This window comes from Castor canadensis, chromosome 5 (genome assembly GCF_047511655.1).
Source record: "Castor canadensis chromosome 5, mCasCan1.hap1v2, whole genome shotgun sequence".
NCBI classification, from domain to species: domain Eukaryota; kingdom Metazoa; phylum Chordata; class Mammalia; order Rodentia; family Castoridae; genus Castor; species Castor canadensis.
The window spans coordinates 88,648,308-88,675,657 of record NC_133390.1 but is presented as its reverse complement, the minus strand read 5'-3'; the positions used below and the strand labels follow the sequence as shown (position 1 = coordinate 88,675,657).

General features: G+C 36.2%; 1 protein-coding gene across 6 annotated transcripts in view; it reads left to right on the top strand.

The window, feature by feature from the left end:
• Fxr1 (FMR1 autosomal homolog 1) overlaps window positions 1-27,350 on the top strand; it is a 58,892-nt gene that overhangs the window by 9,341 nt on the left and 22,201 nt on the right. For all 6 annotated transcript variants that reach the window (XM_074073685.1, XM_020179520.2, XM_074073684.1 and 3 more), the window contains exons 2-9: window positions 9,906-9,958; window positions 11,321-11,414; window positions 21,400-21,471; window positions 21,864-22,012; window positions 22,217-22,310; window positions 22,857-22,973; window positions 24,723-24,893; window positions 26,576-26,654. In XM_074073685.1, coding sequence (XP_073929786.1) covers window positions 9,906-9,958; window positions 11,321-11,414; window positions 21,400-21,471; window positions 21,864-22,012; window positions 22,217-22,310; window positions 22,857-22,973; window positions 24,723-24,893; window positions 26,576-26,654 — 829 coding nt within the window. The remainder of the gene's footprint in view (window positions 1-9,905; window positions 9,959-11,320; window positions 11,415-21,399; window positions 21,472-21,863; window positions 22,013-22,216; window positions 22,311-22,856; window positions 22,974-24,722; window positions 24,894-26,575; window positions 26,655-27,350) is intronic.

Here is a 27,350-nt window from a genome sequence, read left to right as displayed (position 1 = left end):
ACCAAATTTAGCTATTTGTCAGTAATTATCACTTTATTTTCATTCTTTTTTTGTCACTCCACATATTGGTGTTTCCATTGGATCAGTTTCAAAGAATGGGATAGATTGGTGAAAAGGAACTTTAAAAAAACAAAACAAAAAAAAAATCCTCTCGCTGGGTGCCACTTGCTCACACCTGTAATCCTAGTGACTTAGGAGGATTGTGGTTCGAAGCCAGCCCAGGAAAATAGTTCATGAGACATATCTCAAAAACCCATCACAAAAAAAGGGCTGGTAAAGTGGCTCAAAGTATAGACCCTGAGTTTAAGCCCCATTATCGCTTTGGAAAAAAACCAAAAAAAAACCTCTAGTAAATGTTCACAGACTACTTTCCTCAAAAGCTTCCCATTTCCTTTTTCCTTCATCAATAAATGACAAGTCTTTTACTTTACATCCCAGCCAGAAATGGGTTTTGTTAATTATCTTGAATTGTTTTTCTTTTGATGGGACTGGGGTTTGGACTCATGGCTTGGAGATCATGAAGCAGGCACTGTACTGCTTGAGCCACACCTCCAGCCCATTTTGCTGTGTTTTAGAGATGGGCTGTTGAGAATTATTTGTCCTGGCTGAACTGGAACTTCAATCTTCTTGATCTCAACCCCCAAGTAGCCAGGATTGCAGGTGTGAGCCACCTAGGCCTCATTCCTTCATGATGTTTTTGAGATCTCTTTGTATATTACGGATATAATGTACAAAGTGTGTAAGAGTGTCTCCTTTCCCCAAATAGGGAGGCAGTTGTGCTAGCATCTTGTGTTGTCCATCACTGAAAAAAAAATTTTTTTTGGCACACGTAGGAATTAGGTTCTTAAATTTTTCCTAATTTCTAGAACTTGGATGAGAGAATGACATCTGGCTTCCAGAAGGGCTGAGTTCCATTGTGAATTGATAGAACCGCCTGAGAATTGCTCCAGAAAGTCTCTGGGGGTGCTCTGGGGATGACTCAAAGAAATGCTTAAGGGGAAACATTGTGATTTGCTTTTTTGACAGATGGAGCTAGTTAGGAGTCTTTTACTACCCGCCCCCTTCCTTTTTTTCTTCCCTCCCTCTTTTGATTGAACTCCTCCTTGACTATAGCATTTGTTAGGCAAGGGCTTTACCACTTTCTTGAGCATACTCCCAATCTCTTTGCTTTTCATTGGTCTTCTTCAGACAGGATCATGCATTAACTTGGCCCACGCTGGCCTTGAACTTCATGCCCTCCTGCCTTCAAGCAGTGTGTGCCACCTTGTCTTGCCTTTTTGCGGGAGGCAGGGAGAAGTATTGGGGTTTGACCTCAGGGCCTCATGCTTATTGGATAGGCTCTTTACCACTTGAGACACTCCATCAGCCCTTTTTTTGTGATTTTTTTTTTTTCCAAGATAAGGTCTCATGAACTGTTTTGCCTGGGCTGGCTTCAAAACACAATCCTTCTGATCTCTGCCTCCTGAGTAGCTAGGATTATAGGTGTGAGCCACCAGCACCCAGCTCAACAGTGATCTTGAGGTGATATTGTAGAGGAAAATGTAGAGTTGGTAAGAGGAAAGGAACTAACAGCATCTAACAAAATAGTAAAGAAGAGTTTATAATCAGTTTGCTTTTAGAAATGCAGTACTTTACCAAAAGTTTACTTTAGGAACTAAGCCATCAACTGCAACACTTTTAAATACTTTTGAGAAGGAATCAAATGTGTGAAATTATTTCTGTTGTGCCAAATCTACGAAGAAAAAGACTTAAATTTTGTGCCAGCATTCCATGACAAAAGAAATTAAAAGGAAAACTGCAATGGAAGTATTAAAGCTATAGTGACTCATGGTTTTTTTTGGTGGTACTGGGGTTTGAACTCAGGGCTTTGTTTTTGTTAGGCAGGTGTTGTACCACTTGAGTCATCATCCCCCATAGTCCTCAAATTATACTCTTGTAATAATATGTGGTCAAGTTTGAAGGAAACACTATTGTGAGTCTGATAGTTCCTTGAGAGAATGAACTGGAGGCTTTATTCCCAACAGGTCCCTTGTTGAGTCATAAACAATTTTAGTAGATTGATTGGAATTTTGAGATTGGAGTCATTACTGAGTTATTACAGAATTAATGATTGAGCTAAGAATAGTTTCTGACCTCTGTTTAGGAAGACTTCATTACATTGCCAGTGGTTTTGATTTATCTGATGAATTTTCAAATGTAGAAGTTAAAGCTTTAGGATGTGAATCTTAGATTTTTGTTTCTGGGCTTCCATTCTAAATTTCACTTTGCAGATTCAAGCTGTTTAGTTCCTGATTACAGCTGGTAATAGCTTGCAAAGCATTAAGACTTTTAAGTTTCTGTTTCCTCTTTCATAAGGAGTGTAAGTTTAGTTTTGTAATGAATTGCATAATAGGAGGGCATTGGTAGGTTTTTAAACAATCTAAAGAAGTAGATGAATTTGAAGCCTGGCAACCAGTAACTCATTCTTGTAATCCTAGTTACTTGGGAGGCTAAGATTAAGAGGATTGTGGCCAGCCTGGGCAAATAGTTCATGGGACGCTCATCTCCAAAAGTAACCAGAGCAAAATGGACTGAAGGTGTGGCTTAAGTGTTGGAGTACTTGTGAAGTCCTGAGTTCAAACCTCAGTCCCAACCACCCAAACAAAAAAAGAAGAAATAGGTGAGCTTTATAAAGGAATTTTTCCAGATCAGAATTTTTCTAGTTCCTGATGGATTTGGTGGGAATGATCTTAGAATGACTCATCCGTCTTTATAGATTTCTAAGGCACAGTTCTAGTAAGGGTTCTGATCTATTGAGCAATATTTTAAATGTTTAAAAATTTTTTAACTTTGTATTTTGAGCATGACTGCCTTTCCAGTGAACTAAATTTTGATGTTTTGTTCTTTAATTATGAAAAGTGCCACAAATACTCTGATGAATATTGCTACTAGACTTAATCTTACCATGTGGTTCATGATTATGAAAAGAGCTTCAGAAAGAATAAGTTTTTTTTTTTTTGATGAGACTTAGATTTGAACTCAGGGCTTCACACCTGCAAAACAGGTGCTCTACTGTTTGAGACATACCTTCAGTCCATTTTGCTGTGGTTGTTTTGGAGATAGGATAGTAGAAACCCTCAAAGAGAGTGAAACTTTGGAGTTGTGCAGATGTGTAACATCTCTTTCCAAAATGAGAGGTCTGGAAGACTTACAAGTAAAATTTTGTCTATCATGATACAGAATCAGTAACTTTCCCACAGCTAGGATCCATAATTTGTTGAGTTTGGCTGTAATATTAGACTGATCTTGACGTTTACTTGTACCACGTTTCTTTCTGCCTAACCTATAGGATTTTATTACTATTTCTACAGTGACTACTCCCATCAGGTTGAAAACTTTTGTTTTCCACCTACATTGTTCTGTAACTTCAAAAATGTGTCTTAAAATTTAGGCAGATACCTTATACACCTGTTCCTTTTTCTCAGGCTGTTTATGCTCCCACCTCAAAACTTGACAAAATATTATTCAAATGCTTAAAATAAGGCACATTATTTTATATGCCAATTAAGAGGTATAATACACAAGGTAGGAGGAGAAAAGCAAAGTTCAGAACAAATTGCAGCAAATGTGTTAACATTTTAAAGGTTCTGTATTTAATTTACAATTTTTTTTCTCTTATTTACCCATTGCACATGGTTTATATTCATTCTTACCTTCTCTGTCAGATTGTTCTCACTAACCTGAGAATATTGTAAATTGGGGATTTAGCTTTTTGTTTTAGGTTGTTACACACATACACATACCTTTTTTATATAATTTTTTATTAGGGTATATTCATTATATGGGGGAAATTCATAATGAAAATTCCAATTAGACTTATATTGTACATTATGTACATTGCCCCCATTGTCTCTCCCCCTCAACCTTTTTTTTTTTGTTAACATCTTTTTTTGGTGGGTGGGGTTTGCAGTTCTGGGGTTTAAAGTCACTCTGCCCTGCCTCTTTTTGTGTTGAGTATTTCCAAGACAGGGTCTTGAGAACTATTTGGGCGGGCTTTGAACTGTGATCCTCCTCGTCTCTACTTCCTGAGTTGCTAGGATTATAGGCATGAGCCAAGGGGCCTGGCTTCATGGTTCATCTTTTGGGTAGTATAAATCAGTAAAACTTTGTGACTTTGGGGTTTTGTTTTTTGATTAGAAAGACCTTCCTTCCTCCAAGGTTATTCATAGTTCATTCATGTTTTCTCTCAGATTTTAAATTTATCTTTTTGGTTTTTTTGAGACAGGGTCTCAAAAGCTTGTGGTAGCCAAAGCTTGTCCTTGAACTTGTTATCCTTCTGCTTCAGCCTACTTTGTTCTGGAATTATAGTTGTGCACCACCACATGTGGCCTGTGGATAATAGACTCAGACTTAAAAAAAAAATCGTTTCAATTCTGCCAGGCATAGTAATATGAGCCTGTAATCCTAGCACAAGAGAGTCTAAGGCAGAAGGATCTCCAAGGTCAGGGCTTACTTGGGCTATAGTGAGACCTTGTCTTAAAAAAACAAAAACAAACTTCAAACAAGAACAAAGTTTGAAACTTTTTTCCCTTAATTTTATTTTGATGAAGACATCCGTTTTCATTTTCCCTGATGGTCAACCAAATATCCCAATACCACTTAAAAATAATCCAAACTTCTTTCCTTTATAAATTCCTCTATGACTTAGAGACATAGTTCTGGAATCTGTTGTTACTTTAAGATGTCCTTTTTTTTTTTTTTTTTTTTTATTGTTTCCCCCTCATCTTGATTATTGCAGTTTTAAAGTAAACATTAATGTTTGGTAGGTACATTGTTATCTGCATCCCTCTTCTCTTTTTTACTGAGTGCTCTGTTTTCTTTTTCGAGTAGACTTTTTGTTAATTTTTTTCATTAGGATATATTTGTTGTGGGGGGGATTCATAGTGACAATTCTGATGAGATAGATTTTTAATAAGGTTAACTTTCTCTCCCCCAACAGAAGGGATATATACTACTGTATTTTAGTGGGATTCGGTTAAAATTACAGGCTAATTTTAAGAGGCATGTAGAAATTTTCACATTATCAAGAAGACCTCTCCAAGAACATGATGGTACTTTACATTTTTCTGAATTTTATATTTATGGTCATTAAGGTTTCATCATTTTCTGCATATGGGTCCTGCATATTTTTGTTGTTGAAGGCATTTGAGATTTTTTTTAATTGCTGTTGTGAGTTCAATACCTTTTGCCCATTTTATTTTCCATCTTCTAATTGTTTGTGTATAAAGCAAATTGATTGTTGGATAACTTGCCATCTTACTGAATCCATAAGGTTCCCCCCCCCCCCTTAATTTCTTTAGGGTAGATTTTTAGTTTTTCAAATAGTGGTTCCACTGCTCAGGGATTCCTGCTACTCCCTCCGTGTGTGTGTGTCTGTGTGTGTCTCCATCCCTGTTTTTCCTTTAATTTATATTTCTGTGTTTTTCCTATATGATACCCTGTTTGCTATTTTGTCAGATACGAGGATAACATTTAAAGATTCTGACCACACTTGAGTTGTCTAATACTGCTTTGTTAATTTATTGATGTTGTTATAAGTTAGAATTTCAAGGCTGGGGGTTCGTCTGAAGTGGTAGAGCCTTGCCTAATAAACAGGAGGTTCTGGATTCAAGCCCCAGTACTGTCCCCATCAATAGAATGCACACACACACACACACACACACACACACACACACACACACACACATATATTTTGAGTTTCAAATGTAAGTAAATATTGGGCTGTGTAAATGAACAGCCATTTTGTAATGATGCCTTTGAACCGTTTGTGTACATATGTGAAGAACAAAAGTTAAAAATTTTGTTCTGAGAAATACAGTGGTAGTTTCCCCTTATTTGCAGGTTATATGGTCAAGAAAAGAACCCCCAGTCTAGTGGATGTCCAAAACTGTGGATAGTGTGTTTTTTCCCTTAAATATGCATACCTTTTCACTTAAAGCCCTAATTCATGGTTTCTCCATGGCATATCTGAATTACCAGCATCAATACTTCAGCTTTGGGGCCGGTAAATAAAATGATAGTTGCTTGGACACAAGCATTGAGATACTGATAAAGTTGATCTGACAACCAAGACAGCTACAAAGTAACTAGTAGGTAGCTCTAGTGTGTGTACAGCATGGATACACTGAATAAAGGGATGATTTATGTCCCATACAGTGAGAAATTTCATCATGCTACTCAGAGGGTTCTGACTTCAAAGTGTATGAATGCTTATTTCTGTAATTTTTTATGTAATATGTTAGTACTGTAGTTAACCTTAGGTAGCTAAAGCTGCAGGAAGCAAGAATAAAGAGGAACTACTGTGGAGTCCTGGACAGGTGAATTGGAAAAAAGATAACCCCCCAAAGTTGAGTTTAGCACGAGGGGAATGGAGATTATGGAGACATAATATAGAGCTTCCCTATGCCATATACAGACAGATGTGGCTATTGTTATTGGTGTCTCCTGGCAAAGATTTCGGCAAAGATCCAGCCCTGCTGTTTTGGGCTTCTGACTACCCCTCCTCCTCTGTCTGATACTGTGGTTTGTACTCATGGCCTTGCACTTCCTTGAGTGGCACCTCCCAGGCATTTTTGCTTTAGTTACTTTTCAGTAGGGTGTCTGTTTTTGTCTGGTGCCAACCTTAGACCACCATCCTCCTACCTGTGGCCTCCCATGTAGCTGGGATCACAGGTGTGCGCCACCACACCCCACTTACTGATTGAAAAACCATGTCTTGCTAACTTTTTTACTGGGCTGGCCTCGAATTGTGATCCGTCTGATCTTTGCCTCCTAAGTAGCTAGGGTTACAGGCGTGAACCACTGTGCCTGGCTTATTTTGGATCTCTTGAGCAGATAGGAACCTAGCATCATTCTGGTGGGTTTAAAAGTTTACCTGTCTTGTATTAAGTGGACTGAATTTTACAGAGATCTGGCCATTTTAGGAGTACCTTATCCTTAGGATTTTGAATTTGGGGGAGTAGAACATTAGGAATTGTTTGTAATAACCCCCAAACACTTTAAAGACTAGATACTAGATTCTTAATCTAGTAAATCTCGTAGTTGGAATATAGTAACAGTAAAGATAGATATGTAGAGCTATGTTTCTCCTTAATATTTATGGAAAATGTGCACCCAAATAGAGTTGACATTGATGTTTATGGTGGAAATGTTTGTGGGGGAAAGTGTAAGGATTGGCTTTTAGATAGATAAAACGGTTTTTAGTATAATGAGCAGAATTTTTTAGTGGCATAGTTCTGATTTGAATTGACTCACTATATGAATTAATACAGAAACTAGAAGGCTTATTCTGAGTTCTGTGGAAGTTGCTTATCAGAGGATTAGAAAGTATTAGTGAAAGTTGAAAATATGATGTAACTGCTGATGTCAAGAGATGACTTACTAATATATGAACTTGGGAATTCTCAGTTTCTGAAATATTTGTTAAGAAATGAATGGTATAATATAAATGGTTCTGTTGGTAACATGAGAAAGTGCTGACCAAAATGATTGTTGTGAATGAATATGCATTATACTACAAAGGCAACTGACCAGGAAGTCATTATTGTAGATGTTCAGAGCCTGAACTAGAGAGGCAGGCAGCTCTTAATTGTTAAATTTTGGGGAGAAAGGAATTTTTTTTAAAGTCTTTAGTATTGCAGTGAAGAAAGTACTACGTGGTATAGCACTCTTGAAGGAAATATCCTGCATTTTAGGACTTATGCAGCTATTGCATGGAACTGTCCCATAGCACACAAAAAGAGATATTGGACAGTTGGAAGTAGATGAGAGAATAGGAGTAAGTTTTAAAAAAAAGTGCAGTTGAGAAGCAAATGTTAGGGGAAGGCACTTGGAGCATTACTTACATTCCTGCAGCTTGTCATACTGTCTTACTAAAACAAGTGAGAGTCCTACCTGTTAAATTTGTTTTGTAAAATTTATTTTTAGTTCCAAAGATTTTTCTAGGGCAGTACTGAACTGCTTGCTTTTTGGGTTTCCCCACTGCCAATTGGTTTTATAGTGTAATTTTGTAATTTGCTTAAAATGGTATCTGACACATAGCAAACATTTACGTATTAGTTTTTTTTTTTTTTAACTGCTTTGCAAATTAAAAATTTTTGTTGCAGTCTTTTCTCCTCTTGGGGATTTATACCTTAACATTCCTTTAGTGTTATTTAATGGATTTTTTTGGGGGGGAAGGAGTGAGGTAACAGGAGCTTTCAGTGAATGTTAAGAAATACAGTGTGGTACAGGTGTATTTTTGCTAATTACTCCTTTGGTTCGAGTGTGTGTTTAAGTATGTGAGTAAAGGTTGACAGTAACATAAAATGTCTTTTACTTGACTAAGGTACATAGTACTGGAGTAAGGATTTGAACAAATTAGTCTTCACCCAAGTCCTCCCATCCCCTCATCCCCTGTTTATTTTTGGTGGTACTGGGATTTGAACTTAGGGATTCACAGTTGCTATGCAGGCGCTGTATCACTTGAGCCACTCATTAGCCCTCTTTTGCTCAATTAAAAGAAATTGTTAGCATATATTGTACAAAATAATAGGTTTTGTTGTGCTTTGTTTTTTTTTCTTGAATATGTTAGGCTTTACAGCTTTTTTCAGCAGTTAGGATAGAGTAAAACAGACTAATTTTAAAATTAATTTCAAGGCTGGACAAAGACCACTGATTTTTTTTTTTTTTCATTTTTCTTTTATTAGTCATATGTGCATACAAGGCTTGGTTCATTTCTCCCCCCTGCCCCCACCCCCTCCCTTACCACCCACTCCACCCCCTCCCGCTCCCCCCCTCAATACCCAGCAGAAACTATTTTGCCCTTATCTCTAATTTTGTTGTAGAGAGAGTATAAGCAATAATAGGAAGGAACAAGGGGTTTTGCTGGTTGAGATAAGGATAGCTATACAGGGCATTGACTCACATTGATTTCCTGTGCGTGGGTGTTACCTTCTAGGTTAATTCTTTTTGATCTAACCTTTTCTCTAGTTCCTAAGACCACTGATTTTTATTGAGGACTATGGTCTCGAGGCAATGTATTATATACAGCTCAATGTCTTTTTAATTAATTGATTTTTTTGCAGTAGGTGGTTCAACTTTGACTTGTGCTTGCTAGACAGGCACTCTGCCACATGAGCCACTCAGCTACCCCAGACATACTTTGTTTTTTCAGAGGATTTTTTTGTAGTGCTGGGATTTGAACCCAGGGCCTCACACTTGCTACACTCCATCACGTCAGCCACACCCACATCCCTAGTCCAATGTTTTTTAAGGGAAGGGGAAAGAGAAGTAGGTAGAAAAAATACTAAAATTAAGGTAAAGATAGTGCTCAGTGTACATTTTATTAAAGTTGGGCTGTAATTTGATGTTTATGCATTTATAATTTTATTTCTTACTGTATTTGAGTTCTTATTCTGCTAGATACTAAGCATTATTTCATTTCGGTTTTAGGAAGTATGAGCTTAATTTCACTTCATTAAGTTAAAACTGTGCTAAATACAAGTGATAAAGTTGAGGTGAATCCTGGCAGCTAGGTTCCAGATCTTTGACTCTTAGTCACAGTACTAAATACTGAACTCATAATCACAATACTAAATATTGCCTCCTTTAGGTAATACCTCTGATCCAAAAATACACCTTTTTTTTCTTTGTTCATGTTAGGTGATAATGATGTGAAAAATGAGGTTCAGAGAGTTTAGGTAACAACCAGATCATACCTCTCACAAATGTTAGAAATGAAAATCAAACTGAGATCTGCCTAAATTCAAATCCTGTGTTTTTTTCAGTATTCCACATTGTGTTTGTATCTCTCTTACAGCTTTTTTAGAGTTAATATTTAACAGTTAACATTGATGTGATTTTAATCATATTTTTGTTTTATGCAGGGATTTATCAAAGATGTTCATGAAGACTCCCTTACAGTTGTTTTTGAAAATAAGTAAGTTATTTTTGTCACCGTCTTAATTTTCAAGATTAGTAGTGCTAAACTTTGCTTTTGAGTATTCTTAAAGTCACTGGGAAAATCATGTTGTTTTTGAGTGGAGGCACTTTGGGTGTTTGATCATTTCATGACTTCAAGTAAGTCCCATTTTGATACTGTTCACCTGCTTTTCTGTCCTCAATTTACTTGTCACTTTTCCGGTCCCTCTTTGCCAAAACAGAATATAAATATGATTCAGTGAATAGTTTTTGCAGAAGTAGAGGGCACAAGTGACATAATGTGCCTAATTTTTAAAAGCCCTAAATGTCAAAATGTTGTTATAGAAGGCCTTTCAAATAGCTATTGGTAGTGAGAATGAAATATTAAGCTGTCTTTAATTGTTTTATACTAATTAATAATACCAATTCTGTAGGTACTGTAGGGCTGGGTAGTGTAAAAGTGGAAAAGACTGTATGCTGGTCTTCGTAAGGGTTATAAAAGCACTGCTTGATTGAAGGTCAAAGAACTGTTCAGAATTGCTTTTGGAGCAGCTGGAAAGATCTTTGTCCAACAGCTGCTTCATGTAGAAACAAGTACCAAGATGATTTCTGTCTTGAAATCATCTGCCATGTAGACAGTAGAAGCAGAAATCACACTAAAATCTTTTACTTATAACCTGCTGCTTTACTCAGCATTGACACATAGAAGCTTTAAGAACATTTAATGTGCTGGTATAGCTCCCGTACTTTTAACTATAAATTCATCTTGTAAAACACAACAAGAACTGTTAGATAATCAAGAGCCAAATTAGCACTTCTAACTCATATTTGTTATAAAGAATAAAGAAAGTAAGCCTTTTCTAGGTTCTAATTATAACACAACACACATTGGTTGTAGAAAAGATAAAAGTGAGAAAATGAAATCTTTTGTAATTCATTTAGACTTTGTGTGTGGGTGTGCGTTTGGGGGTTTGAACCCTCGGCTTTGCAATGCATATTAGGCACACTAAGTGCAGGCTGTAATCTGAGTTACTTTCCAAGCCTGAATTGTACTTCTGTGAACATTTTATACCCTGATGTGTTATTTGAAGTTTATTCTGAAATGTAAGAAATTGTGTTCCTTTTTTGACAAGCAATATAGTTGTGTTTGAAATAAGTTGGTCTCACTACTTTTATTTGGCACCTCTGAAGATCACTGTGAACTTAGCCTATTTTGTTGCCGAACAATGCATGTACCATTAAGGTTATCTTTATGAAATGCTAAATGAAAAACAAAGTGGAAAAAATACAACATTAAGCAGAAACTGTATAGCTACCATGTATTGTTAAATTACATTATTAGAATAATTTAAAGTTATTAATTCCTTTTCTAATCCTTCAGTTGGCAACCAGAACGCCAGGTTCCATTTAATGAAGTTAGATTACCACCACCACCTGATATAAAAAAAGAAATTAGCGAAGGAGATGAAGTAGAGGTATGTGTTTTTATGGTTTTTTTTTTTTTTTTTTTTTGTGGTGCCTATTAAGTAAATGTTCTTACAGGAAAATACGTTTAGCTGATGAAGAATGAATCTAATTCCTTTCCCCTGTTTTTGCTGTTGGTAGTGGCTGAGTAATGTAGCAATGCTTGAGATTTGGAGTCCGAACTGGATTCATGTCTTAGCAGCTTTGAACTTGATCAAGCTTATCACTGAAATGAAAATAGTTTGAACATTAAGAATGATTATTTATTTCAAAGAATCTAGCAGAGAACCTTATGGTGTTAGTCACTATTTTCCCTTTTTGCTATAGATTTTGCTTCAGTATCTTAAAATTTTGGTAGCTATTTTTTTTTTTACTATAGTAATCACTATAATATGGGTGATAAAATAAAATGTGAAATACTGTAATTAGTATACTGCCATGTGGAATATTCTAGAAATGTCTGGAAAAATCTAAAAACTACTCAAAAGATAATAAAGTTACCGAATGCACATTGTTCATAGCAACACCCCCCCACCAAAAAAAAAATTTTACATTGTACTGCTTCTTTGTATCTTGCTTTTTTACATTTAGTAGGTTTTGGGTGTTTGTCTCTTTTCAGTGTTTATTATTAATATGCTGCTCTTGCTGGCATGGTGGCACATGCCCTGAAGATCCTAAGTCCAGGTTAAAAGGTGTTTTGGGCTATATGAGACCCTGCCTCCAAAAGAAAAAGGCTGGTGTATGTGAAAAGAAAATTGGAAATAATCGTCAACAAGATGTGTAGTGATGTTTGGATATAGAATTTTTAATTCTCAAGAAATTGATAATATTCCTCCTAGATGCTCAAATATGCTGGATATTCCTTCCCACCCATTGGTGGAATTGGAGAACATTAACTGATGAAATGACTTTCAGTTTTTTCTTAATACCACCTGTGGTGCTGGGGATCAAGCCAGGTACATATGGATGCTACACAAGCATTTTACCTTTTTTTTTTTTTTAAACCCCTAACCAGTCCAGCCCTAGCTCAGTGTTTTATTTAAGACAGTCTAGCCCAGGCTGACCTTGAACTAGATCTTTTGCCTGTGCCTCTTGAGTGCAAGTATTACAGGCCTGTACCACCATGCCCATTGAGATTGTTTATTTGGCGGTACTGGGGCTTGAACTTGGGGCCTTCACCAGCCCTATTTTCGTGAAGGGTTTTTCTAGGTAGGGTCTTGTGAACTTTTTGCCTGGGTTGGCTTCGAACCATGATCCTCCTGATCTCTGCCTCCTGAGTAGTTAGGATTATAGGTGTGAGCCACTGGCGCCCAGCTGTTCTTTGTTTTTTTATGATAAATTTTCTTGAGTCTCTTGTAATCCTCGTTATTGTACTAGGAAGTCAAATTATTACAGTGGTTCAATCCCTGACACCTGCTTTAAAATACTATTTTAAGATTCTGTCTTGATTTTATTTTAAATTCACTGTTCACTATTACTTGCTTTAGTAAAACCATGTTGTAGGGTGGGATTTTTTGTTTGTTTGTTTTTTTGTTTGGAGGTACTGGGGTTTGAATTCAGGTCCTCAGGCTTGCTTTGGCGGTCACTCTTAACCACCTGATTCAGGCCTTCAGTGCCCCCTCATGTTATAATTTAAATGTGTCAGACTGCTTTGAACCCATATCTTAAATAATAAGCAGTTAGTCATATTTTACTTTTATAGTTGGCTTTACCCAAAGTAGGTACTAATATGTTTATTTGTTTAATAAGGAGACTTGTAACTAGTCTAGATGTATGTGTTCTTGAGGAAAAATGCTATTACTGGCATGAGGAAGAAGTGAGAGAACAGTTTTAAAATGACTGTAAATCAGAGTGGAGTAGGATAGTTGGTAGGCATTGTGAATCCTGCCAGTGATGCTACAGACTTCTGTGTGCCATGTTCATTTGGAGTTTACACTCCAGTGGAAATTGTTTTCAACATTGTATCTTTTACTAATTAACATCTTTTTGTGTGGGTGGTAAAAAAGGATTTACTTGTTTTTATTTTCCAAAATTTGTTATTAAAAATTTTCTTGTGGAATTTTACACCAAACAAAGAGTCATGCCAAGCAAGGAATAAATACCTTAGATTTAGAAGTGTTCTAGGACTGGTGGAGTGGCTCATTCGGTAAGAATGCCTGCCTAGCAAGCATGCGGCCTTGAGGTCACACCCCAGTGCTGCCAAAAAAAGCGTTCTAGGATTAGAAATGTGTAGAGGTCAGTCTTGAGTGGTATTTTTTACGCTGTTTTGGGGGATACAGAGTCTTCCAATACAGCCCAGATTGCTCTTGTACTGAAGATCTTCCTCCTTCAGCTTCATAAGAGCTCAGGTGGCTTATAGCTATTGTTGTTTAGACACTTAGTAGTGTAAATCTCAGATTTAAGCAAAAAGTACTCATGGGATGCTGAGGATGTTGTTACAGTGAGTTTTCCATAGTCTAGGTCCAGCAATGTTTAGTCTTGTTCTAACCTGCATCTGGCCTGCTTCCCAACTGTGAATGAAACATGTATGTTAGACATTGAATGATTTAGAAATCAGTGGTTCTAGATTTTTTTTTTTTTTTAAGTGGTATTAGGGTTTGAACTCCGGGCTTTGTGCTGCAAGGCAGGTGTTCTATGCCTTGAGTCATACCAGAGCATCCATTTTGCTCTGGTTATTTTGGAGATGGCATCTTGAAAACTATTGGCTAGGACTGCCTTGAACTGCAATGCTCCCCATCTTGGAGTCCCAAATAACTAGCTAGCCACCAGGTGCTAGCTTCGAACCTCAATTCTCCTGATCTTTGCTTCCCAAGTAGCTAGGATTACAGGCATGAGCCAGCAGCACCTAAACTGGTTTAGGTTTGTTTTTACTGTGTTGAGAATTGAACCCAGGGCCTCAAGCATGCTGTGCAAGTACTGTTTCACTGAACTACACTTTCAGCCCCTATTGATAGGGGGTTTTGTTTAGTTTGAGGCAGGGTCTCACTATGTAGCTCAGGCTGGCCTCAGTCTCTATCCGTCTGCCTCTCACCCTCAAGTGCCAGGATTATGGGTGTGTGTCTGTGCATAGCTTTTTATCTGTGTGTATTGTGCTTGCTCTCAGAATTGTATTTTTAAAAGTTGTGTTCAGTGGCTTTTGCTATTAAGAAATTACATGTTTTATTTATTCAGATTTATTTTTTGGTGTGACCTTAAGGTTTTAGTATTTCTACAGGTGTGGGGTTTTTAAAAATTTATTTAAATATTTATTATAACTTGATCCTTTTATCTAGGATAATTTATTGTACAGTTATACTGTTTTTAGTATATGAAGTTTTTAGTTAAGTCTTTGGCTAATATTTTCTGTTAGTCACAAAGACTATAAGGTTGAGGGGGGGGTGCTCAGTGGTAGAGCAGCTGCCTAGCACAATGAGAGGTCCTGAGTTCAATCCCCAGCAACACAAAACAAACAAAACTGCTTTGGTGACAAATACTCTAATGTACAGGTGGCACTAATATATGTGCCTATTATCCTTTCTTATGTGCTGCCTGTTTCTTCTTAAACACTTTTATTTGTCTGTGACATGCACACATTGAGCATATATTTCAGAAATTTGTCCTTAAGGTTTTATTTCCTATTGTGTCACCGTTATGTTGGGTTTTTTCCTTGTAGTTTGCTGCCCCTTCTCTCCTTTTCCTTTCCCTCTGCCTTTAGCCGCTTGTTTTCATTTTCTTTATTCTGCTTCATTTACCCATGGAACGAACGAACGAACACACACACACACACACACACACACACACACACACACGGAGGGAAGAATCTGTGTTTTGTCATTTTGGTGGGGTTGGGGTTAGAACTCAGGGCTTTAGCTCACAGGACAGGCACCAAATGGCTTGAGCCACGCCAGTCCGTTTTGCCCAGGCTGGCCTAGAACCTGGATCCTCCCAATATCAGCCTCCCAAGTAGCTAGGTACAGGAGTGAGCCTCTCTCCTTCCTTCCTTCACTTTCTTTCTCCCTTTTTGTCTGTCTCTTGCATGCTCTCTTTTTTTTTTTTCCTTGGCAGTACTGGAGTTTGAGCTCAGGACCTCACATTTACTAGGCAGGTGTTCTTAACTGTTTGAGCCACTCCACCAGCCCTTCCCTCATGTGGTGTGAACTGGCCTCAGACTCAGGATCTCAAACCTCAGCCTCGTAAGTGCTGGGATTATAGGCCTGAAGCACCTCATCTGACTGTTTTCCTATTTTTTTTGGCAGTACTAGAACTTAACTCAGGGCCTCACACTTACTTGTTAGGTAGTTGCTCTGCCTTGAGCCACTCTGTTAGTCCTGTTTTGGTGTTGGATATTTTCGAGATAGGGTCTCACGTATATTTGCCTTGCCTGGCTTCAAATTGCAGTCCTCCTGATTGCTCCCTCCTAAGTAGCTAGGATTATAGGTGTGAGCTACCAGCACTTGGCATATTTATTTTTTAGTGTATATTGTACAAAGTAGTGAGCTTCATTATGACATTTTTATGTTTTAAAAGGTTGTAATTATTTAAATTTTTTGTACTTGCTTAATGATTGATTTTGTTGACTATAGATTGCTTGTATAGTTGAAGTAATGGGAATATGAAGAGTTTTTTTTTTAATTAAGCTGTATAAAAATACAATGTTTTGGCCTTTGGAAAGGTGCTAGAAATCTCCCCAAGTGATTTCTCATACTATTACATGTTGCCTGTTATTGCAGTTACTTGCCTTGCTCAGTAAGTAAGAACACATAAAGAGATACATATTACATGGAAAGCCTGACATCTCAATCTATAATGTAAATTCTATGATTTTCTATTTTTTCTCTTTGGTTGAACATATTTGAAGTTTTTATTCAAAAATGGCTTTTGAATTGCAAGGTTTTTTGCTTCAGTGTTAATAGTTGATTATAGCTACTGTGATATGCCTTTCCATTTCCAGCTTTGTGGCAGATTGTATAGATTATCCATCTATATTTTTATTAAAATGTTGGGATAGGCATGTTGCAGATATTCCTTTACCCTTTTAATATTAATACAAAGTATATAATTTATATGCATGGTTTATTCTCCAAACATAGGGAGTTTGATTCTTGAAATGATCAGGTATCTTTATTCAGACTCAAGTTTTTTTTTTCCCATAATACTAAGTTCATTGTTAGTCTTAACTGCTTCTAAAATGGCCACACATCAAGGAGAGTTGAATATAGTCTTCATTACTATCTCTTTTGGAGGAATAGTGTGCTTAAGGGACTTAATTTACAAAGGAAAGGTGATATGAAATCCATTTGTTAAATATCAGTCATAATGTGAATGGGGATAATACTGTTGTAGGTGAGAAAACAATATTACTACGTTGCTAAACCTGCTTTACTTTGGTGTTTTTTGTTTGTTTTTGAGACAAAGTCTTACTAAGTAGCCAAGGCAGACCTCTTGACTCATGATCCTCCTGCTTCAGCCTGCTAAGTTGTCAGGATTATAGGGATCAGTCACCATGCCTGGCAGTTTGTTTTTCTTTTTTTAGGAAAGGGTCATAAGTTTGTGGTCCATGCTGGACTCAAACTTGTGAACCTGCTTCCTCAGCCTCCAAAGTGCTGGGATTAATTACAGATGTGTGTACCATTATGTCCAGCTGAACATTCTTTCCTTATGTGTATTTTATAGTTCTTTGTAAATTATGCCATTAAATGACAGATACATATGAGCAGTACCCAATAGTTGTATCTTGTATTAGAAAAATGAGTCAATATGATTAAATATTGGGTTAAATAGTTAATTTGGGAACATTTTAAAAGAGAATTTGAAGTAGAAGACTGGTAAAAATAATCTGTAGTGTTCCTATTACTCTTATTTGCTTGTTAACTTTGAAAGGTACAGATGAACATTATGAAAACTTTAGGCTCCAGAGTGAAATTCTTAAGTCATTTGTTGTGTGCTTGAATTTAGAACCATTTTGTAACAAGATTTGACTGGGATAATTTGGTAGAAAGAATCCTGAAGTAGGCTTTTGCAGTTCAATTCTTCTGTCCTCTACCATGAGTACTGTTGAGTTTTTAGGTTTCTCATGGTCATGTTAAATTCTTGCTTGGTTTGTAAAAGCTTTAGGATGGCAGAGAAATTAGGGCTATTCTTCAGTGTAAAGTGCTTTTATGAGTTAGTTTAGAGAGTTCAGTGAAAAAAGGAAATTTCTACTCCAGTGATGTATTTATAAATCAATTCCATAATCAAAATTTGAGACATAGTACACTAGGGTGCAGTTTAATGCTGGGTGGTTCAAGTGATTTTATTTCTCTCTATTTTTTTTTCCCCCACTTCTGAGGATGGAACCTATAACCTCTCATGTGTTAGGCAAATGCTACACTACTGAGTTACATATCCAGCCCTAAAGTGATTTGTGGGGCGTGGGGTGTACTGGGTTTTGAACTTGGGTCCCCATGTTTGCTAGGCAGGTAGTCTATGATTTGGACCAAACCCCCAGCCTGTAAAGTGAATTTTTAATTTTTTCGGTGACACTCTGCATTACATAAAGTATATGATTTAGTTCAGGGAGCCAAGTTCCTACATAGTGTTTTGATTCAGTTGGCTTTATTAGAGTAGCTTTATTTTTCAGAACTAAAGTTATCTGTGAAGCTTGCAGAAATGCATAAATGAGCATTAGCTATAAAATTCAATTAAGTCTTTTTTTCTTTTGTGATGCTTGAATTGAACCTAGGGCCTGACCACATGCTTGGCAAGTGCTCTGTCATTGAGCTTAAACCTCCAGCCCTGCAAATGTAACAGTAGTACTCAATGAGAGTACTACTCAATGAGAAGTAAAGCCTGCAGGCAACTGAGAATAGTTTATTATCGTTTTATAAGCAAGGTACATGAAAATCAAGATCCAAAGTGGTTATACCTTGGTGAAGAGAATAAAGGGGGTTTAGGTCGTTTCAAGGCTCCTCTTTTTAGCAGATAAGCTGGAAGTATCAATCCACTGAAAGGGTATTGAAGTTCAAATTTTATTCTATATTTTCCTGGTTTTGATGATGAAACCTAGAATGGGTACAGTTCTCCAAATATAACTAACTCCTCATTAGCAGTCATTCATGATCCTAGAATATACACATCTTTACTAATACCACATTTAAAATACATCTCCATAAAGGTATATTGTCATTACTTCTGGTTCATCTTACACTTACATCTGCAGATTAGAATTCTTGAAAAGTATTTTGAAACTTGGGAGAGTATAGCCATTGTATTACAAATTCAGCATATGTTCATATTTAAACAGTTGAAGTGACTAATCCTTTGAAAATTTTGTGTTTCTTCATTTGTTTTGTTATAGTCAACTTTATTGACTGCTTTTGACATTTTTCCACCTAGGAAATACATTTTGGTACACAAATAATGTTAAAAAGAATACTGACGTGTCCTTGTAGAAAAACGGGATGTTCTGTTTTCTTATCAAAGTTCCAGTTAAGTAATTAATGGATGAAAATGCCATCTTTCCTTTTTCTTCTTAGCAATATACTGAGAACATTGATCTAGGATGTCACCTGAAGACTTCAGTCTGAGATACTACTTTATAATTTCACATTCATCAGTAGAATCTAGAGTGCTGCTGTCTGTGTCTCTGATTCCTCTGATGATCATGAAAGGCCTTCCCTATAGCTTTTCTTTATTATGGAAGAAAAAAAAAAATAAACTCCAAATTCTCTTCTGAGAATCACAAAGGTGATGTCTTCATTCTCATTAGTTCCTTCTTTAAAAAGATGCAGTATTTGAGGCTATTCAGTAAAGAAACTGCAGAGTGATTCGATAGTAATAATTTGTTTCTTTGTGGTAATCTGCTAGGGGATGCTATCATCCTCGTATTTCCTTATTTTACTTTTTAAAAAGTCAAGTGTAGCTCAGTAGAGCAATGGCTAGCATCCAAAAACAAATAAATAAATGAACTAGTAGAGACAGGGAAAATAAGGTCACAAGATTCTATATTATACTTATTATAAAAGAGTCCAGTGTATATATGTAACAAGAAAAATTAATGTTTTTCTTTGGAAGGCCTCTAAATAAGATAGAAACATTAACTAGTTGAATCTTCTCACAGAAGAAATTGAAGTTATCAGATTGAATCCACTGACTCATGGTATGGGAAATTGATGTTCTTTTTTTCTTACTCTTTTTCTAATCATGTTGTAAGATAAAGTTGATCATTAGACTTTTATTTATTTACAATTCAATATTCTCACCATTTCCAGGATGTTTCTAAATGGTCTTAATAGAAACTTAAAGCATTCTAAAATTGTTTGTATATGTTTCCTACACGACTGCTAATAACTACTGATAGATTTCTCTAGCCACCTCTCCTTGGGCAGTCTTAGTTTCTATAATCAATCATTTTGTGAGGGTGCTTGGTTGGTTCTTTCCGGCCAGCCACTGCCTTTCATGTTGAAAATATATTAAACAAGCTACTTTTATCATATGAGAAATAAACTAATAACCAGAGGAAACATTTCTTACCTATTATTTTTTAGTGATACTGGGGTTTGAATTCAGGGCCTCATGCTTGCTAGGCAGGTGCTCTTACTGCTTGAACCACTCCACCAAGCCCTTTTTTGTGATTTTTTTTTTTTTTTTTTTTTTTTTTTGAGATAGGGTCATTTGAACTATTTTGCCCAGAACTTCCTTGGAACTGTGATCCTCCTGATCTCCAAAGTAGGAAGGACTGGACTGTAGGTGTGAGCCATCGGTGCCTGGCTCTAATCTATTAATAAAACTGATACAAAGATCTAAGCTGGGCACCGGATGACTGATGCCTGTAATATGCATATGGTCCAATTTTCTGTGAATAGGAGCTTTTATAAGACTCCTTGTAGTTTGCTAGATGGACTAAATGTGCAGTGTTTCATTTTTCAGTTAAGCATTTGCAGTACATTCAATTTAGCTTCCTTAGCAAGAAGTCTTAAGTTTCATGTCCTTAAAGTAATTTTAAAATTGGACTTTTCTGGAAACTTTTTTTTTTTTGACTGGGATTTGAACTCAGGGCCTTTAGCTTGCTAAGTAGGCACTCTACCACTCCACCAGCCTCTTTTTTGTGTGTTTGTTGGGTATCTTTGAGAAAGGGGTTCACTTTTTGCCTGGGCAGAACTGGAACAAGATCTTCCTGATGTCTGCCTCTGGAGTAGCTAGGATTACAGTGTGACCCACTGGCACCTGGCATAAACAGTTCTTAATTTTATGATGAACAGTGCTGACAGAACTGAAGAATTTATGTTAGGTGAAAATGCCTTGCAAGAAGTGTTTCCTTGTTTAGTAAGCCTTCATTAATTTGGAATTAGATTTCTAAGAACCCAAATTACCCAAAGTGCTCAACCTTATTTTTATGAGGTAAAATTTAAGCGTACATACCATTTTCATAAACTGCATTTAGTTTGCCCCTTTCAGTAATACAGTATTATTTTACTTGTGTATTTATTTGTATTGTTGATTGAACCCAGGGCCTAACATTTACTGGGTAAGTGCTCTACCACTTGAGTATGCCCCCTCTACATTCTTTAGGTTTATTTATTTTGGTGGGACAGAGTTTGAATTCAGGCCTTTGAACTTGCATAGCAGTTGTGCTACACTTGAGCCACACCTCTAGTTCATTTTGTGCTGGTTATTTTGATATTTTTTTTGGTGGTGGTGGTACTGGTGTTTGAACTCCAAGCTTTGTGATTGCTAGGCAGGCACTCTACCTCCAGCCCTGCTCTGGTTATTTTGGAGATGAGGTCTTGGAGTATTTTCCCAGGCTTGCCTTGAATATCTATCCCCCTGGTCTCAGCCTAAGTAGGTAGGATTAGAGGTGTGAGCCGCTGGTGCCAGGCCACTTTTCTTTTTTTTTTTGGTGGTTCTGGGGTTTGAACTGAGGACCTCACATTTGCTAGGCAGAGGCACTCTACCACTTGAACCACTCTGCCAGCCCCATATTTTTTATTCTTGAGATTATTAGGATTAATGGATAAAGGAATCTTTTTTCCTCCTTAGGTATACTCAAGAGCAAATGACCAAGAACCATGTGGATGGTGGTTAGCTAAAGTTCGGATGATGAAAGGAGAAGTAAGTGATGTAACTTTTTTCAAGGAAATAACCTCCATTTTTGGTTACTGTGAATGTTTTTGAAACTGAGATAAATAAGTGTACTTCAGAAATAGTTGGTCAGACATTCCAAAAATACATTAGAGTATTAATTTCTGTTTGTGGTGTGTGCTGCAAACACCAAAAGTACTCCCCACAGGTACACTTAAAGTATGTAAAAACTACCAAGGCTCGTGCTTATAAAAATTTATACTCTAGTTGCGGCAAATTACTGATGTAATTAATCCATGCTTAGTACTTGTGCCATTGGGGGGGGTGTCTTCTGGTTAAATTAGTTCAGGTGATTAAAACTTCACCTAAAGTTCATTATTTTTGTTCAGGTTGAATTTTTAAAGTATCTTGATGTCTTTTAGTTTTATGTCATTGAATATGCTGCTTGTGATGCCACTTACAATGAAATAGTCACATTTGAACGACTTCGGCCTGTCAATCAAAATAAAACTGTAAAAAAAAATACCTTCTTTAAGTGCACAGTGGATGTTCCTGAAGATTTGAGAGAGGCGTGAGTAATTTTGTTTACTATTGCTTTTTGAATTAAGGGTTTTTAGTGCTACAAAACAGTTTTTTTCTTCAGTCAAAACTTCTGATAGAAAGTCTTTTTAATAATAAGCAAAAGTTCTAATACGAGATGCCAAAATGAAAGTTAGCATGATAACTCTCTCCTTTAATGTTATTGAAGTCTTACTCTGAATTAATGTTACTCTAGGTGTGCTAATGAAAACGCACATAAAGATTTTAAGAAAGCAGTAGGAGCATGCAGAATTTTTTACCACCCAGAAACCACCCAGCTAATGATACTGGTAAGGTAACATTGTTAAATAATGGCTTGTATAGTTTTTATAATTAGATATGTCACAAGATAAAAGCTTGAGCTGTAGATGTGGCTGAAGTGGTAGAGCACCTGCCTAGCAAGCGGGAAGCCTGGAGTTCAGACCCCAGTAACGCCAAAAATAAATAAATGAAACAAAAAAAATTTTAAAAAAACTTAATTTAAATTTGATGTGTAGTGGATTTATTATCACCAGTATAGGGGAATTTTTTTTTTTTGGTAGCTACAGAATGTTAATTACTTTTGATCCTTTTTGGAGTAAGGAGAGTATTCTTGATACAAAATTTTTAAGGTGTAGTGTCTTAGGTTTTCCCCCTCCTATACATATTCTGAGTAGCAGATATAAATAATACAGCCATTCAGTAAGAAAAGTAAAATTACTTTAGGGAAAGGGGAATGTTAGGTTAAGAGAAACTGTAGTAGATGACAGTAAAGGAAGGCTTTCTGTAGAAAATTTGGTTTGTGTTACATTGTAAAGCTGGTTAAATTTTTGAGTGATTAACTTTTTTGGGTGTAGTCTGCCAGTGAAGCAACTGTGAAGAGAGTAAATATCTTAAGTGACATGCATTTGCGAAGTATTCGTACGAAGTTGATGCTTATGTCCAGAAATGAAGAGGCCACTAAGCATTTGGAAGTAAGTGAGTTTACTTACAAAAGGATTTTTGTGTTGTCCTATTTACTCTCATAGGTATGTTGTTGTATATCTCAAACTTCCTAGCCATTAGAGAAGCTGTTCTGTGCTTAATATCTAGAGTCCTTAGAAAAATTGGTTCTCTGTTTTACTTTTAGCAAACATGACTTTCTTTTGCTAAAGGCCTCTTTGTTAGAGTTTAGGTGTCAGGTGCCAAAGAACTTAGAACCTAGTAACTAGGGATGGCAAGAAAAACTATTGCTAATTTTTCTTTACTCTAGCTTTTTTTTTTAACTTTCCTGTTATTTGTCATCACAATTCACTGTAATTCTTCAGTAAGAGGAGAGGAGGACTGAGAAGTGAGATGTCACATCAAATGTAGTTTTAAAATATTAAGCCTATCATTGGTTCTCTGTCCTAACGTTCTGTTTTCTCCTTTTGTGTACTGCCACCCTATTAGGATAGTTGTTCTTCCCCTTGTCTTCACTCTTCTCAAGTGAACATGTGCATGCACACATGCACACACCCCCTCACTCTTAAAAGAAATTGAAGTATGTCTGTCCTTAGGACAAATTTGTGAGTGTTCTCATTAATTTAAAAATGTCAAATACAGGACATATAAAACAAAGACATGGGGTTATATAAATGAATTTTAAAACAAGAGTCATTTGTAATTCTGGGAAACTGTTTTAGAATTAACTGTATTCTGTGATTTATGATCAAACCATTTTTTCTTTGCATTTTATGATACCAGATGAGTTTTCTTTATTCCTAAGAGATTGAATTTCTAATTTTTTTTTGACTTAGTTTCTTGTTTTATATTACAGTAAAAAAAAATTGTAGAAACACATAAAATTTACCACCTTGAAAGTTTAAACTGCACGTGAGGTCCAGACAGTTGAGCATCTGCTTTGTAAGCGTGGAGCCCTTAGGTCAATCCCTAGCACCCCCCCCCCGCCAAAAAGATTAAATTAAAAAATTCTCGTTTTAAATGTATGGTTCATTAGGGTGTACTATATTTGTTTTCAGATTTTTTGTTTGGAGACAGGGACTTACTAACCTGGGCTGGCCTAAAACTTGCTATGTAGCTTAGGCTGGCCCCTATTCATGATCCTCCAGCCTCAGACTCCCAGGTGCTGGAGTAGAGCATGTACTACCACTTTGGCCATTTTACTTATCTATCAAAGATCCCATTGAAAGCAGATGACAAACAGACTTGTAGATCACACAACTTTATATCTGATAGTCTTTAAGAAATTTTTTTTTAATAAGCATTCTTTTAAACACTTCTGGAATTGTGCAAAATAATATAGGTAAGTTGATAGTATTCAAATACACCTCTACATAATGGCTGCGTTTACAGGTTTGTGCTACCATGTACGACATGGTAAAACTGAAAATGTCCTGTTTAAACACTTCCCATTTCCTCCTCCCCCCCAGACCCTAGCAACCACTATTGTACTTTATTTTTTTCTTTTTAAATTCTGTTGAGATATGAAAATGGAATCTTTAGTATTTTTTATGACTGATTTGTTTGTCTGTGTCATAGCATGTCTTGAAATTTCTTTCCTTTTTAAGGGTGATAATTCATTGTAGGTAAAAACCACATTTTGTTTATTTACTCGCTCATTGGTTGATGGACATTTGAGTTTTTTTCCTGCCTCTTTGATTATTGTGAATGTTACGAATATGGGTGTACAAAAAACTTCTGTTTTTTGATCTTCTGTTGTGAATTTTAATTTTTCTCTCTAGTGCACAAAACAACTTGCAGCAGCTTTTCATGAGGAATTTGTTGTGAGAGAAGATTTAATGGGCCTGGCAATAGGAACACATGGTAGTAACATACAACAAGCTAGGAAGGTTCCTGGAGTTACCGCTATTGAGCTAGATGAAGATACTGGAACATTTAGAATCTATGGCGAGGTAAGTTGTTTCCTTCCTCTGCTAACTTTACTATAACATTAAAAATCTCTTGTTTCATATTACTTTATCTGGAATTTCATTTGCTGGTGAAATATTTCTGAGGTAGAATTGTTTATTTAAAATCAAGCACCCCAGGAATCATTACTTAAGTAGTTGATTAAGATGATCTTATATTGGGGAAATAAAAGATTTTCTGGATAATTAATGTGTTGTATTACCAGAAGTTCTTTAATGAACAGCTTCTCGATTTTTTTTTCTTTTTCTGTTTTATGCCTATTACAAATAAATAACTTGTACAAATATTTTTTGAGTGCTTACTATGTGTCAGGACAGGCAATACAGTACATAGTGTTTGATAGAAAAGCTTTTGTATGACTTGAATTTGGATAATATTTTGTCACTAGTTAATTGTTACGCTTGCAGGGATAGAAAATTAGGTTATTTTTTACAAAGTATATAATTCAGCCAGGTGTGGTGGCACATGCCTGTTAATTCTAGCACTCAGGAAATTGAGGCACAAGGATTGAAAGTTCCAGGCTAGTCTGAGCAGCATAGTGAGTTCAGAGCAATCCTGGGCGACTTAGCAGATTCTGTGTCTCAAAATAAAATGAAGAAGACTCAGCATAATACCTCAGTTGTAGACTGCTTACCTAGAATATGCAGTACCCTGGATTCAGTCCCCTAGTACAGGGCAGGGAGGCAGAGGAGAGGAAAGAAGTCTGTATTTCAGACATTTATTGAGACCGTCCTTTAACTTAAAATAGATGTTTTCTTGACTGATGAAATTTCAAGTCTTTTCAGCATGATTCATATAGTAATTCTGACTAGAGGATTCATTTTTACTTCTGAAATCTTTAAAAGTGGGCAGTGTAATAGACGTTAAGAGAATAGTCTTCGGAGCCCTGCTGTCTGGGTTGCAACACTGGGAGTAGGCTTGGACAAATTTCTTAATTTCCTTACATAAGTGTCCCCATTGTAAAATGATAATGCTTCCCTTGTAGTTTGTGAAGAATGATTAATTTTCAGTTTTTTTGTGTATGGTATATGAAGTAGTAAGCACACAATATGTTAGTACTATTACTAAACAATAAACATTGAAAGAAAGTAACTTACTGAGATATATAAAATCACTTTAGGGACCCTCCTTACCTCTTTAGTCTGTTTTATACCCTTAGAACTTAAAATTGTAATGATCTTACCAGTAGACACTTAAAAAAAAATTTCTCTGCGAAAGCAACTTAAAATCATTTCTAATACTGAGATTGAATGAAAAACTGCAATTTAGAAAATTTGAAAAGTTACGCTTTTAACACTCATCTGGAAAAATACATCCTGGGAATCTGAAGCATTATATTTAGGAATGGGTTAATGTTTGACTTCTAGTTGGTATGTAGCATAAATAACTTAAACCATTAATAATAATCTCAGCAGATTAAAAAGGACCTTAGAGAATCTTAACATTTTTGGTTTTAGTAGTTGTAAGTACTTTGTGAATTTCTTAACTTGAAATGTCACTACAATGGGCTGGCCATAATCCTCTAGTATAGGGCAATAATTTAGACTTCTCTTTTCTCATGTTTTTTTTTTTGTTTTGGATTATTTGTTGCTCCAGGATCGTAATTTATGATTTTTTTCCCCCCTCTCCTCCCCCGTCCCCCTCCCCCTGCCCCTGCCCCATATAGAGTGCTGATGCCGTAAAAAAGGCTAGAGGTTTCTTGGAATTTGTGGAGGATTTTATTCAAGTTCCTAGGAATCTTGTTGGTAGGTACTTATACAAAATGCTAAATAAGTTAAATGTTCTTTATTTATATAAGTTAATTTAATTGAAAATTAGTTTTGTAGTTTGATGACCTTGTTCTGCTTACCAAAAATGGGGAATATTTAGGTAGCAAATACTGTCATTGTTTTGGTGGTAACATTTTATGTGACTTGTACGTTTTTATTTTCAAATGTAAAAAAGATGTTTTCAACCCATAATTTGTATAACAGTTTGTCATTACAGTTTTTCTTGTCTTCTCATCCTTGGGGCTCTTTCCTATTCTCCTGTTCTTCTTTTTATCATTCATATGTCCACCAAAATTGTGATGGTACTTTTTGAGAAGGTGTTTGTGATAATTCTTTTCTTTTGTTTAGTGCAGAAGAAAAAGTAACTGTGGACTAACAATAGGGTAATAAACTTCTACACAGTAGGCCCTGAATAAATAATAATTGGTTGTTGCAAAGGCATAGAATAAGGTAAGAAGTCATGGGCAGGAGAGAAGAATGGTGATGATGAGATATGAGGGGAGGTTTCACTACTGTTTATCACCATTAATGAAACTGTTGTACCCACAGGTTATAAGCTTAAATGACAAATTGAGTTTGAAGTTATGGTTCAACTGGCATTTTAGGTTGGGCTGATTTAGTTAATGTTTCTAAAACTAATGTGCCCTATGTCTGTGCTGTGGCTCTTTTCTG